The sequence below is a fragment of the Lampris incognitus genome, chromosome 8 (assembly GCF_029633865.1).
Source record: "Lampris incognitus isolate fLamInc1 chromosome 8, fLamInc1.hap2, whole genome shotgun sequence".
Taxonomy (NCBI): domain Eukaryota; kingdom Metazoa; phylum Chordata; class Actinopteri; order Lampriformes; family Lampridae; genus Lampris; species Lampris incognitus.
The window spans coordinates 53694722-53709916 of NC_079218.1; the positions used below are offsets into that span (position 1 = coordinate 53694722).

At 43.6% G+C, this 15195-nt stretch overlaps 1 protein-coding gene across 2 annotated transcripts in view; it reads right to left on the reverse strand.

The window, feature by feature from the left end:
* LOC130117335 (AP-1 complex subunit beta-1) overlaps positions 1 to 14972 on the reverse strand; it is a 111707-nt gene extending 96735 nt beyond the window's left edge. For both annotated transcript variants that reach the window (XM_056285551.1, XM_056285550.1), the window contains exons 1-2: positions 14823 to 14972; positions 3300 to 3354 (exon numbers count right to left, since the gene is read on the reverse strand). In XM_056285551.1, the coding sequence (XP_056141526.1) occupies positions 3300 to 3336 (37 nt within the window). In that variant the 5' untranslated portion in view covers positions 3337 to 3354; positions 14823 to 14972. The remainder of the gene's footprint in view (positions 1 to 3299; positions 3355 to 14822) is intronic.
* Positions 14973 to 15195: the final 223 nt, after the last annotated feature.

Consider the following 15195-nt stretch of genomic DNA (forward strand, 5'->3'; position numbering starts at 1 on the left):
ATTTTGGTAAAGCACTTTGTAACATTGTTAAGAAAAGTGTTATATAATTTATTATTATTATTATCATTATTATTATTATTTCTTTCATGTTTCCTGTTTTACATCCTGTAGAGCCGGGTCCAAACTATGGACCTGAGGCACTATAGGGCAGATGTCACTTGATTGACAGTACTTGTTGTAATATGTTGGCTGTTCTGAGTAGGGCAATCTTCTGGACTGCATGGATGTTGATGTTTCCTGGGATACAGTTGGTTAACTTTTCCATTCGCTTCTTCATGAATCCTAGAGCGCCGATGACCACTGGTGTTGTTTCGGTCTTCATTCCCCACATCCTGTTGATTTCAATCTCCAGATCTTTGTACTTGGACAGCTTCTCTGTGACTTTCACTGAGGTGTTTTTTTCGGCTGGTATTGCCATGTCGATGAGCATGCACCTCTTTTCCTTCCTGTCCTTGATAACGATGTCGGGCTTGTTGGCTTTTATCTCTCCGTCAGTGTGGATGGGCATGTCCCAGAAGATGGTTGACGTCATTGTTTTCAGTGACCGTTTTTGGCTGATGTTCGTACCACTTCTCAGCCGTATTGATCTTGTAACTCCTGCAGATCTTCCAGTGCAGGTATGCTGCTGCCTTGTTGTGCCTGTGTACGTACTCGGTCTTTGCCAGTTCCGGGCAGCCTGAGACAATGTGGTCGATGGTTTCTTCATACATTCCACAGATTCTGCATTTTGGGTCTGTTCCATCTTCGATGATGCGATGGTGACAGGATCTGGTTGCCAGGCTCTGGTCTTGTGCAGCGATTATCAGGCCCTCTGTCTCTGCTTTCAGTCCAGTGCTCCTCAGCCACTGGTGTGTCTGTTGTTGGTCCACGTCTGCGTCTTTCATTCTTTTTGGATATTTCCCGTGCATTGCTTTGTTCTCACAGGTTTTTCCCAGTTGCTGCTGGCCGTGGTGTTTTGCCTTCTGTTTCACTCGTTTGGCGTAGATGGTAGTTGCCTCATTATTATTATTATTATTATTATTGTTGTTGTTGTTGTTGTTGTTATTACATGAAAGTACATCTCACCTTAGACCTCATCATAAAAAAGGCCTTGTGGGCACCTGGAGCTCAACCCCATTCATTTATCAAGCAATGAATTATTTGTACACCTTATAATTTAAAATGCTGCCATAGCCTTTCCAGTAAAATATAGTTATCGATTCACCTAGAAATTGTAAAAATTGTAGTTTGTTATGTGAGACAAGTTACCTGTCTGGTAGTTCTTCAATGTCCAAAAAAAAAACAGTTGAGGAAAAATTATACAGATCCTGCACTCCAACAATAGAACTTTCTCACCAGGGTGGAAAATTTTGTTTTTGGTCAACCAGCTACAATGGCTGGTGGATATATAAAATTTACTAACCACTCATTAAAGAATGAATAAATAAAGAAAAAGACCAGCCACATTTTTAAATGAATATTTATTTGTAAAGTTTTGGTATTTATTTTAGTATTGATTAATTGAGCTTTTCTTTAATATTTACTGTAAAATAAAAGGTATAATTTTTTTTTTGGCTTTTTCCCCTTTTCTCCCCAATTGTACTTGGCCAATTACCCCACTCTTCAGAGCTGTCCCGGTTGCTGCTCCACCCCTCTGCCGATCCAGGGAGGGCTGCAGACTACCACATGCCTCCTCCGATACATGTGGAGTCACCAGCCGCTTCTTTTCACCTGACAGAGAGGAGTTTTGCCAGGGGCACGTAGCACATGGGAGGATCACGTTATTCCCCTCAGTTCCCCCTCCCGCCCTGAACAGTCACTCTGACCAACCAGAGGAGGCGCTAGTGCAGCGACCAGGACACATACCCACATCCGGCTTCCCACCCAGAGACACAGCCAATTATGTCTGTAGGGACACCCGACCAAGCCGGAGGTAACACGCGGATTTGAACCAGCGATCCCTGTGTTGGTAGGCAACGGAATAAACTGCCATGATACCCAGACACCCAAACGTATGAATTATTTTACGCTGCTAAACACATTCATCATTGATCAACAAAAGTAATGTAAAAAAAAGTTGTAGAACTGCGAAACTGCCTAATGCTTTGAAATGATCCTTATTAAAAGTTCTTGTTATTAGACTGAAATAGCACTCCCCATATTGCAATGCAAGCTCATAAGCAGATCCTGACTTCTGCTATCAAACCTAAAAAGAATGTGAATCAAAGGGCAACAGGGAATAGTCCGCGGTGGTGTAGCGGTCTAAGCATTGGCTTTGTGTCAATGCAGTTGCCCACTGGGGACTGGGGTTCGCGCCCCGGTCTCGTCAGATCCGACTATGGCCGGACTCGACGAAGCAGCGATATTGGCAACGCTGTCTTCGGGAGGGGGGTGGAGTCGGCTTGTGTTCGTCACATGAATGCGTCTCTGGGTGTGTCAGAAAAAACAGTGGTTCAGCCTGGAGTCGCCTTGTCACGAAAGTGGCGAGGCGTCTCCTTTGAGACTGCCGGCCGGAGAGATGCAGTTGGCGAATGCACGCAGTACGAGGGTGGGTGTTTGAAATAAAATGGGGATCGATTGGCCACTAAATTGGGAGAAAAGGGGAAATAAAAAATGTTTTTTAAAAAGGCAACAGGGACAAAATGAGAGTGATTTGCCTCAAATGAACTTTAGAAGTTGATAGTAGAGGTCATGGTGTGTCACTAGAGTGGATTTGGTGTTTCTTCAAGCTTGGGGTATTATTTCACCGAGCGTAAAAACAGCCTTGCCAAAATCTTACCCGCTCCTCATTTTGTCTCTGTTGCCATTAGAGTCAATTACTTTTAGAAGTGTACCAAGATCAGGATGTACAACCAGATTAAATTTTCAGATCAATAGAAGTTGCAATTATATGTGCACTTGAAAATGAAGCCAGATTCTTTTCTGAAGAGAGACTATTCATCATTAAGCCATCATGCGATCAAGCCTTTTACAGATGACATCCGAATGAGCAGAGTCCTTCAGAAAGCAGTTATTGGCAATTAAGGTAAAATGGTGATTTAACCAAGTGTATTTTTTGCTAACTATTCTGCCCCTGAGACAAGGGTATGATGAAGTAAAATGGTGTTAACACTCAAAATTCAAAGTGTCCATGACACTATCTCAAGCACAACTCAAAAATTGAAAAAAAAAAACCTTCTTGATTAACTCTTATCTTCTTTTTGTTCATTAAAAACAACTGTGCCCTGGCATAAAGATAAGTAGCCACTGGATGGTCAAGAAGGAAAGTCAAAATTTTCTTGCCTGATTTTAATAATGGTACACCAACAGTTCTTACTCACCTTTTTTGTTTGTTGTGAAATATTTGGAGTCCGTCATGATTACTGGCCTTAAAATCTGTGAAAGAGAAAAACATTCTAGCTTTACAGAAAAGTCAAAGCCTATATGTGATATGACTCAGGCACTAGAATAAGAAACACCAGGACACACTCATATTTGTTTTCATGTTCAAAAAAGAAGCACTAGCATGAGACAAGCTACATCTATGAAGATAGAGAAGCACAATTCGATTAAGTAGGCAAGATGAAATAAGCTATGCCTCAATATTCTCCAGTCCAAACCATCCACATGCTCTTCTCTCTTGGTATTATGGACATTTTTGTGATAAAATGTAATGTAATGTTTCATGAAAAGCAGTGTGTTTGTCAAAGTCAGGAAGATGCCCAAACAGTGCACCAGCTGATTGAAGAAAGGAGAAGGATAACAGCTGCCTAAGCGAAAACCAGTGGGGATTCAGTATGTGGCAGGAGTGTCAGAAGAGTTGATATGCGTATTTTCAAGACTACTACTACTTTTGGCTGCCCCTGTTAGGGGACGCCACAGCGGATCATCCGTTTCCATCTCTTCCTGTCCTTTGCATCTACCTGTCACACCAGCCACCTGCATGTCCTCCGTCACCACATCCATAAACCTCCTCTTTGGCCTTCCTCTTTTCTTCTTCCCTTGCAGCTCCACATTCAGCATCCTTCCAACATCCATCCAACCTGAGTTGCCCCTCTAATACACTCGTTCCTAATCCTTCATCACTCTCAATGAAAATCTCAGCATCTTCAACTCTGCCACCTCCAGCTCCGCCTCCTGTCTTTTCGTCAGTGCAACTGTCTCCAAACCATATAACACAGCTGGTCTCACAACCATCTTGTAAACCTTCCCTTTGACTGTTGCTGGTACTCTTCTGTCACAAATCACTCCTGACACTCTTCTCCACCCACTCCACCCTGCCTGCACTCTCTTCTTCACCACTTTTCTGCACTTCCTGTTACTTTGGACAGTTGACCCCAAGTATTTAAACTCATATGCCTTCGTCACCTCCACTCCTTGCGTCGTCACCATTTCACTGACCTCCCTCTCATTCACGCATATGTATTCCATCTTGCTCCTACTGACTTTCATTTCTCTTCTCTCCAATGCATACCTCCACCTCTCCAGGCTCCCCTCAAACTGCACCCTACTCTTGCTACAGATCACAATGTCATCCACAAACATCATAGTCCACTTTTTTCAAGTGTATTTTCAAGCATATTTTCAAGACAATACAATAATTGACTAAGTGGTTATCTGTAAAACCAGCTGTAAATATGTTGCTCCTGACTAACCTGGTGTTAAGGTGTCTGGTGATATACATCTGTCTACCCTGGCAATAATGACCCTGTTCCCTGAAACCTTTACCCATGTGTACCGTCTGGTGTTTGAATTTTTTATTCTCCAAAAATGATGAAATTTAACCTGGATAAAGTGATGGAAGATTATAAATATGGTTCTTAACTTGTCCTGTCCTGTCACTTGTCATCACCGAGAGCCAGGAGAAGGAGGATGATAACATCATCACCCTTCTTCTCCTAGCTCTCGGTGACAAGCAGGCCCGCCACCACCTCCTCCCATCACGGGGTCGTGGGTATGCTGGAGCCTATCCCAGCAGTCATTGGGCAGCAGGTGGGGAGACACCCTGGAAAGACCGCCAGGCCATCACAAAGGCCTAAAATACACACACACACACACACATTCACACCTAGGGGCAATTTAGGATGGCTGATTCACCAGACCTACATGTCTTTGGACTGTGGGAGAAAACCGGAGCACCCGGAGGAAACCCACGCAGACAAGGGGAAAACATGCAAACTCCACACAGAGGATGACCCACGACGACCCCCAAGGTTGGACTACCCTGGGTCTTGAACCCAGAACCTGCTTGCTGTGAGGCGACCGTGCTAACCACTGCGCCACCGTGCCACTAGTCATATATCACGATACTGATATAATAGCAATATATTGCCCCACCCTACCTACATTTCTTCAAAATAAGCCTGCACATCACCTACATACATTTAACCACTAGACCACAAGCTGAGCAAACATATGCTAAAGCTCAGTGAAAGACAACTGAGCTGCCATTTCTAGCTATTGTTGCTCTCCCTTTAGAAGTCGGGGGCAAGACACAACAGAGCCTTTACTGTGAAAATCAGACTCCAAGCAATTTTGCATTTTTCAACTGAATAATGAAAAAAAAAGAACATCACTACATTATACAAAAATTACATTCTCTTCTTCAAATGAATTTTATATGATCATTTATTTGTCATTTATTATTTACCTATTACCTCTTGGCCACATTTTCAGGAAATCTGGCATTCAATTTCACTGCTACATGGATGACACCCCGTTTTATCTATCCACCAAGCCTACCTCCACTCTTCCACCCACTTCCCTTTCTGACTGCTTACTAGAAATTAAATCCTGGTTTTCATACCAATTCCTCAAACTTAATAGTGATAAAACTGAGGTCCTCTTAGTAGGTACTAAATCTACTTTGGCTAAACCTGATAGTTTTCCCCTAACTACTGACAATTCTATATAGTTCCTCCATTGCCTCAGGTTAAAAGTCTATGTGTCATCTTGGACAGCACATTATCTTTTGAAGCTCACATCAACAATGTTACTCGGTCTGCATACTTCCACCTACGCAATATTAATCATCTTCGTCCGTCATTTAGACCCAGCAGCACCGCCATACTCATTCACACCCTGGTTGCATCCCATATTAACTACTGCAATTCTATCCTCTTCGGTCTTCTCCTCAAGCCTCAAGTGTCTTCATAAAATTCAATTGGTCCAGAATTCAACTGCCCATATCACTACCAAAACTCCTTCCATAGATCATATCACTCCTGTTCTTCAGGAACTCCATTGGCTCCCTGTTAAATACCGTATTGACTTCAAGATACTGCTTCTCACCTTTAAGGCCCTTAATAACCTAGCTCCTTCATATCTTTCTGAACTCCTTCATATCCACATGCCCTCCCGCACTCTCAGAGCCTCTTCTGATCTCCAACTCACTACACCATTCGCCTGCTTGACTACCATGGGGTCTAGAGCCTTCAGTCATTCTGCCCCCCGCCTATGGAACTCTCCCACAAGACAGCCATAACATTGACTCGCTTTCAACCTTCAAATCCCATCTCAAAATGTACCTTTTCAAACTGGCATATTCAGTCTGATCCACACGTCATTGAGTTTTGTGCAGAGGATTTTATACTTATCTGTTGTATTAACTTTTTATTGTCTACCCTGCTTTGTTTTTATTTTATACTGTCTGATACAGTGCTGCTTGTCTTTTGTTTATTTTTAACTATGTTCTGTAAGGTGTCCTTGAGTGCTCTGAAAGGCTACTACAAATAAAATGTATTATTGTTATTATTATCATTATTATCATTATTATTTAATTCATGGACCCAGAGGAACTGTAATCCATACGAATATCCACTACGAAGCCTCATATTAGTAATGCCATACAAAACAGATTTCACAAGTGATAATTTGAACTGTTCATCCATCCATTCATTATCTGAACTGCTTATCCTGCTCTCAGGGTCACGGGGATGCTGGAGTCTATTCCAGCAGTGGTGGCAGGCGGGGAGACACCCTGGACAGGCCGCCAGTCCATCACACAGGGCTCACACACACACACACACACACACACACACACACACACACACACACACACACACACATTCATACCTAGGGGCAATTTAGTACGGCCGATTCACCTGACCTACATGTCTTTGGACTGTGGGAGGAAATCAGAGCACCCGGAGGAAACCCACGCAGACACGGGAAGAACATGCAAACTCCACACAGAGGACGACCCGGGATGACCCCCAAGGTTAGACCCCGGGGCTCGAACCCAGGACCTTCTTGCTGTGAGCGGACCACGCTAACCACTGTGCCACCAATTTGAACTGTGATATCTTAAAATATCATTTTGACTAGTCAGAAGAGAATTACAAATAACTCCCACACCATTCGTGTGTTGTGTTTTCTTTGTTATTTATACGTTAGTTTTAAGTTTACTTACAAGTGTAGGTCATGCGCTCTTCTACAACCGTCAGGAACTTTTAAACCTCAGAACGGATTACTCACTTCCCTCCACCATCATGGACAATTTCCCCATCGATATTATCCGCTCACCGGTCTCGCAGTGGAAACGCTGCCCCTGTCGGCAACGTAAACAAAAGAGGGGAAAACGTGGCGGGCTACATGCTAAGCTAACTAGCGTTCCCTTCAAAGTTTCCCTCCCCAGCACCTTCATGGCTAATGTCCGGTCGTTAGCTAGCTAAGACTCAGGCTGTCCTCTCAGAAAAGGCTGCAGAACTGCTGTCTGCTGATGTTTACGGAGACTTGGCTCAACAGCAACATAGCCGACTCGGCAGTCGAGCTAGCGGGCCGCACAGCCTTCCGTGCCGACAGGACAGCGGACTCCGGCAAGATCCGCGGAGGAGGTTTGAGTATTTATGTCAATAACTCTTGGTGCAACAATATAAAGATCGTCGAAAGGCACTGCTCTGCTGATCTCGAGCTCTTTATGATTCAGTGCAGGCCTTTTTACCTGCCCAGGGAGCTAACGGCCATTACCATTGCCGCTGTATACATCCCCCCACATGCTAATGCTAAGGTAGCACTAAGCAGCTACAATGTGCCATCAGCAGACAACAGACCAAACACCCGGACAATGCCTTTATCATAGGTGGTGACTTTAATCAGGCTAACCTCAGGGCTGTATTGCCCAAATTCCATCAGCATGTCTCATGCCCCACTAGGGGACAAAACACCCTGGACCATCTCCATACAAACATCAAGGACTCATACAAAGCTACTCCCTGTCCTCATCTGGGGCATTCTGACCACCTCTGCCTGTTCCTGGTCCCAGCCTACAAACCCCTAATAAAACGGATCAAGCCAGCAGCAAAGACAATAACTGTCCGGCCAGAAGGAGCAGTCTCTGAACTCCAGGACTGTTTTGAAAACACAGACTGGAGTATTTTTGCACATTCAGCTACCCATGGCTTCCATACAGACATTAATGAACAGACATCTGCCATACTAGCCTACATTAACTTTTGCACTGAGAGTGTCACAACAAAAAAATCAGTCCGCACCTTTCCAAACCAGAAACCCTGGATGACCAGTGAGGTCCGGCAACTGCTGAAAGTCCGGGATGCAGCATTCAAGTCAGGTAACTGTGAGGCCTACAGCGCAGCCAGATCAAACCTCAAAAAGGGCATCAGTACAGCCAAACATATATATTCCCTACGAACAGAGGACCACTTTCACAATAACTCTGATCCTCGGCGAATGTGGCAAGGCATTCAGTCTATCACAGACTATAAAAGCTCTAATCGCGGTCCCGCTGTCCATGATGCCTCCCTGCCAGACAAGCTAAATAATTTCTATCCCCGCTTCGACAAGGACAATACTGACCCAGCCACAAAAATCCCCAGCCACCCAGAAAACCAGGTGCTCACTCTATCAGTCGCAGAGGTCAGAGAATCACTGCGCAGAGTGAACACACGGAAGACTGCCGGACCAGACGGCATACCGGGTTGGGTCTACCGGGAATGTGCCGACCAGCTGGCTGAGGTCTTCACACCTGTATTTAACCTCTCACTGTCCCAATCTAAAGTCCCGGCATGCTTTAAGACCACCTCTATCATTCCTGTCTCCAAGAAACCAACATCCACATGTCCGAATGACTACCGACCCATAGCACTCACCCCCATTGCCATGAAGTGCTTTGAAAGACTGGTTCTGGCTCACATCAAAACATTATCCCCCCACATTCGACCCACATCAGTTCGCCTACCGTCCCAAAAGGTCTACTGAGGATGCCATTGCCACTGCCCTACACATTGCTCTGACCCACCTTGAACTTAACAACACATACATCCGGATGCTGTTTATAGATTACAGCTCTGCCTTCAACACTATCATCCCCGCCAAACTAACCACCAAACTCCTCTCCCTTGGCCTCAACCCCTCCCTCTGTAACTGGATCCTGGACTTCCTGACCAACAGACCTCAGTCTGTTAGGTTAGGTGACCACTCCTCCTCCACCCTGACCCTCAGCACAGGTGCCCCTCAAGGCTGTGTTCTGAGCTCCCTCCTTTTATCCCTCTTCACCCCCGACTGCCTGCCAACTCACCCCTCAAATGTTATAGTTAAGTCATTGGCCATATCACCAACAATGACGAGATGGCCTACAGAGACAAGATTGCCTCGCATCATGGTGTACTACCAACAATCTTGACCTTAATGTGCAGAAGACAAAGGAGCTGATTGTGGACTTCAGGAGGTCTAGAAGCTGCAGCCACTCCCCCATACACATCAATGAGGTGGAAGTGGAGCGTGTTTCCAGCTTTAAATTCCTTGGAGTCCACATCAGCGAGGACCTTTCGTGGACATTAAACACCCAGGCCCTTGTGAAAAAGGCCCAACAACACCTGCATTTCCTGAGGAGGCCGAGGAGCGCCCGTCTACCCCCCAAAATTCTCACCAACTTCTACCACTGCACCATAGAGAGCATCCTGACCATCTGCATCTCAGTGTGGTACGGCAACTGCACCTCAGTAGACCAGAAAGCTCTGCAGCGGATCGTCAAGGCAGCCCAGCATATCACCGGTACCCAACTCCCAGCCATAAAAGACATTTATCACAAACGCTGCCTTCAAAGGGGTCTGAGCATCAGCAGAGATCCTACCCACCCCGACCATGGACTGTTCTCCCCCCTGCGCTCTGGGAGGCGCTACAGGAGCCTCAGAGCCCGCACTACCAGGCTTAAAAATAGCTTCTTTCCACAAGCTGTTGCCCACCTGAACCTGGCTACCCACTGAATGTCTGTAGATATTTTTAAATATTTTGTACTCCAGCTCTTTTTTAACTTATTTTTAGCTTTTGGTCTTCATGTGTGTATATCTTATACTGTGTTTGTCTGTGTCTGTCTTGCACTATTTGGTGAAGTCACAGCCCTCATTTCATTTTTAACATGTGCCTGCACATTGTTTTTAATGACAATAAAATTGAATTGAATTGAATTGAACTGAATTGAATTGAACTGAATTCAGAATGTCTGACGAGATTACAGATTACAGACACTACAGATATTTTTAAAGATATTTTGACTAGTCAAAATGTAATTACAGATGTCTTTATACATCATTCTGACTGGCCACATTGTAATTATGACTTGCCATAATGCATTTGTAGTTACCTATAATGCAGTTATGGATACATTATAGGCTTGCCATGATGTTGGATGCTTAAGATTTTTAGCTGGCACAGACAATCTCTGTCCTAGGTTGGTTCACCTTGTATAGCAATGGGATTACAATTTCTTTCCAGGGGAAAAAAAAATCTAACAAAGCCTATCATGACAAAAATAGTAGTCCACACTATAATGTCAGTTGCACAGGTGAGAACTTTCATAAATACTTTTCTCCTCAAAGTGAATGAATTCCAACCATTGTTTTCGTAGCCAGATTTTTGGGGTTCAGGAAAAATTGTTTTTGGATGTGAACAGCTGAAGATGCAACTGTCCTTGATATTGTACAGTGCGGACGTGCATATTTTGATATTTAGAAGGTGAGGAAATTCAATTCAAATTACTACTGGCTATTCTTATTGATGCCACCCAAATGTACAGTGTTTTAACTATGAATTTGATGCCTTTTTCAAGCAGGAAAAAAAAAACAAGATGCACTAAAAAGGGTAATGTTTTTATGTGAATTTTGAGGCATTAATAGAAGACAAATGAGAACTTTGTGCTGATAAAAGGGGTAAAATGTAGGGGGGGGAATCATTTTTCATTTCATGCAGTAAAGGGCTTCAGGGTGTGGACGTTTTGGTCGCACATGCAGCCAAAAATCTGTCAAGTGCAACTATAAACATTTTCATTGGTCACCACCAGTGTGCCTGAAATTTAGCAGGTGTGTGTGTGTGTGTGTGCGCGCGCGCGCGCGCGTGCGTGTAGCGTTATTTTTCCCACCCTTTTTCTGCAAAGACATCCTACTGCATCCTACTCTGCCCCTCTGATCTACTCTGACCCTGATGTTCTCACCCTAACCATTTGATGTTCTCACCCTAACCATCTGATGTTCTCACTCTATCTGACGTTCTCACCCTAACCATCTGATGTTCTCACCCTAGTAAAGAGCTTCAGGCTTCATCTGATATTCTCACCCTGACCATTTGATGTTCTCACCCTAACCATCTGATGTTCATCAGGCCCTTCGATGTTCATCAGGCTCTCACCCTAACCATTTGACTTCATCAGGCTTCATCTGATGTTCTCACCCTAACCATTTGATGTTCTCTCACTCTAACCATTTGATGTTCTCACCCTAACCATTTGATGTTTTCACCCTAACCATTTAATGTTCATCAGGCTTTTTGATGTTCATCAGGCTCTCACCCTAACCATTTGGCTTCATCAGGCTTCATCTGATGTTCTCACCCTAACCAGTTGATGTTGTCACCCTAACCAGTTAGTTGATGTTCTCACCCTAACCATCTGATGTTCTCACCCTAACCATCTGATGTTCTCACCCTAACTATCTCACTCCTTGTGCCTAAACCAAACCAATCTAACCAACAAAGGCAACAAGTACTAGCCAATCAGAGGCAGAGTAGGGCGGGTCTTCATGGGAAAAAATAAGGCATGTGTGTGTATGTGTGAGACCGTGCCCTGTACTCCTCAGTAAAACATACCAGTAATTCAAAGTGAAGACAACTATTGATTTTTTTTTCCGTCAAGGAAAATAGGCCGAGCTCAGACCTGACATCATTGGTGGAGTTAACCGTATTTTAGAACTGTATTATTGCAGCGGTAAAAGCAGCAGTGAAAATATTTGGGTAAACCTAAATTATGCGCTAAATGAAAAACTTGGGCGCACCAGTGCAACCAATATAAAAATGTAGTCTGGAGCCCTGTGGTCTTTAAGTTTAGGGTTAAGGTTAGACACAGTTACATTTAGGGTTAAGGTTAAAGGGAAATTCCAACGCTCATAATATGCACATCCAGGAAGTATTGATGGTCTATATTTCTTATTAAAATTTGAACCACTTTGGCTGGGAAAATTGTCTGTCCCTGTTCAGAGAGCCTGTCCTGCAGTTAATACATATACCAACAAGCACAAGGACACAACCGTCTAGATATGTCACTACAGCCATAATGCTCTAATATGCCCACACTCTCTCTCAAAAAACAAAGTAACATACAACTTAACAAACAATAACAAAAAACAAAATAAAGTTTTCCCATGGCTCGCTCGCATTTGTTGTTAAGGTTTATTAATTAAACGAAAAATATCATGCACATACAGGGACACCATTTCTGTTAGCATGGATAGATTGTACACAAGCAAAACCAGTCACTGAAGGCTCTAAGCAGCTCCGGGAGCCGGCTACTCTCTACTCCTGCTCGCTGGAGCTATCTGTCCAGCTACTGCAGCAGCCATACAGACAGCAGATTTCTTCAGTGCTGTATTCTGGTTCATACATCCATCCATCCATTATCCGAACAGCTTATACTGCTCTCATAGTCACATGGATGCTGGAGCCTATCCCAACAGTCATTGGGCGGCAGGCGGGGAGACACCCTGGACAGGCCACCAGGCCATCACACAGGGCCAACACATACACACACACACACCATCATACCTAGGGGCAATTTAGTATGGCCGATTCACCTGACCTACATGTCTTTGGACTGAGGAAGGAAACTGGACCACCCGGAGGAAGCCCACACAGACAGGAAGAACATATAAACGCCACACAGGGAATGACCCGGGACGACCCCCAAGGTTGAACTACTCCGGGGCTTGAACCCAGAACCTTCTTGCTGTGAGGCGACTACACTAACCACTGCACCACCGTGCCACCTGGTTCATACATTTATGGCTAAATGCTAAAAAAATTTTGAAAACATCATCACAATCATCCAAAAGGTTTTCAGATTGAGATTATTTTGGTGTCAAAACAATTTCTCGTACAACAGCAAGGCTGCTACGCCTTTCCAGGGGACACAGGGCCTTCTCTCTATTGATTGAGACTCAAAACCATGAGCACCAAATACCTGCCCCCCTCCTCTCCTTGTGCCTGAGTTTTTCACCTCCCAAGTATTTGACGTCATTTGATGCATTAACCTTGGGTGGTACTAACAAAAAACAATTTAGTCTATACACACTGAGTAAATTTGCTCAAGCATATCACCATCATCTGTATGATTGAGTGGCACTTTAATTACTGAGCCCGGCGTTGTTTTGGGGTGGAATCATCCTTTAAACATGCTGGTAAATCTCACTAATCCACGCGTCTCTATCCAGACACGGGAAGATACCTTGTGCGTCATATATCGACTTGGGCAGGAGCGTCGATGCATGACGCTGTGGAATGAGAACGTGCTCACTGGTAAAAAAAAATAATATATATATATATATATATATATATATATATATATATATATATATATATATATATATCGATATAGATATATCGATATAGATATATAAATATATATCATAATCTTTATTTTGTGCTGTTAATTTCTTATGCGCACACTTTAGTTAAAATGCGCTCAAATGCCATTTCCTTTTGTTTTTATTATTGTAGTTAATTATACAAACGTTCTCACAAAGAAGATAGACAAAAATCCGAACTAAAAATAGTAAATACGAGAAAACGAAAAATGGTAAAATAATAATAATAATAATAATAATAATAATAATAATGCAGATTTCGTAGCGCCCTACAACAGCATCCGGGCCTATCGACAAGTAACCCCAGACCTGACCGGATGAGTGACATCAACGACACACAAAGCCTCCTGGGATATATTACTAATGGGTAGACTGAGAAAAAAAATCACAGAAGCATACTTCTGCAGTAAAACGCACACTTAGTTGAACTATCTATCCTTTAATGAAATCAACGTGTCCTGATTATTGAAAGCTGTAGTTACAGTCGTGTTAACAAACGGAACAATTTTGAAGTGAAAATGCTCATGTCGAACAACCGGGTCGTTTTAGCTAACGCTAAAACCCTTTCCCAATTCCTCGTTACACGATTTATTAGAGGTGTTAAAATTGTAGTGTGGATTTGTGTTTGTGTACTTCAAATGGGATTACAGATGAGGATCTGACCTACATTTTTAACAGTAATAGTTAGCAACAACCCTTTTACTATGTTATAACGTTAGCTGCTGCTAGCCTGCAGCAGAGGACAATGGCACATTTCGGACAAGTCAAACGCGATGTCGGCTGGAAACTACACACACAAATACGTTTAATGCCACAACTATGAGCGACATTTTACAGTTAAAGCAATACATTGTGGAATGAAAGCACAAATCCTGCTAAAGCGATGTGCCGTGGACTGCCCAGCATTGGAAGATGGCTCAACTGACGTCTATTGTGGCTTACTGGCTAGCCTAAAGAACTGCAACCGCTAACGTGAAATGTTCAAAGTATACGTTTTACCTGCTTGCACGAACCGTCAACGCTAAAATCCCACAGAGGACGAACGACGTTCCTTGACCAGCTTAACTAGTTGCTAAATACTGGTTACTCAGTTTTCGTCCAAAACACAGCCGTGGGAAACGTAACAGGAAGAATTCGGAGGGTGGCGGTGCGTTCGTTTACCGTTGGAGACTGTAGGTGTCAGCCAAATGAACAAACGAATCTTGCTCGAAAGACTCACTTCGATACGAATCGAGTCTCGCATGGTACGTGTCAACGAGCCTGGCGTTCTAGAAATACAGTCTGAAAATTTAGAAAACGTTATCTCTAACTCTTAACTTGTATCTTTGGTGATCAAACTTAATCAACTCCGGATATACGTTGAACTGTGTGC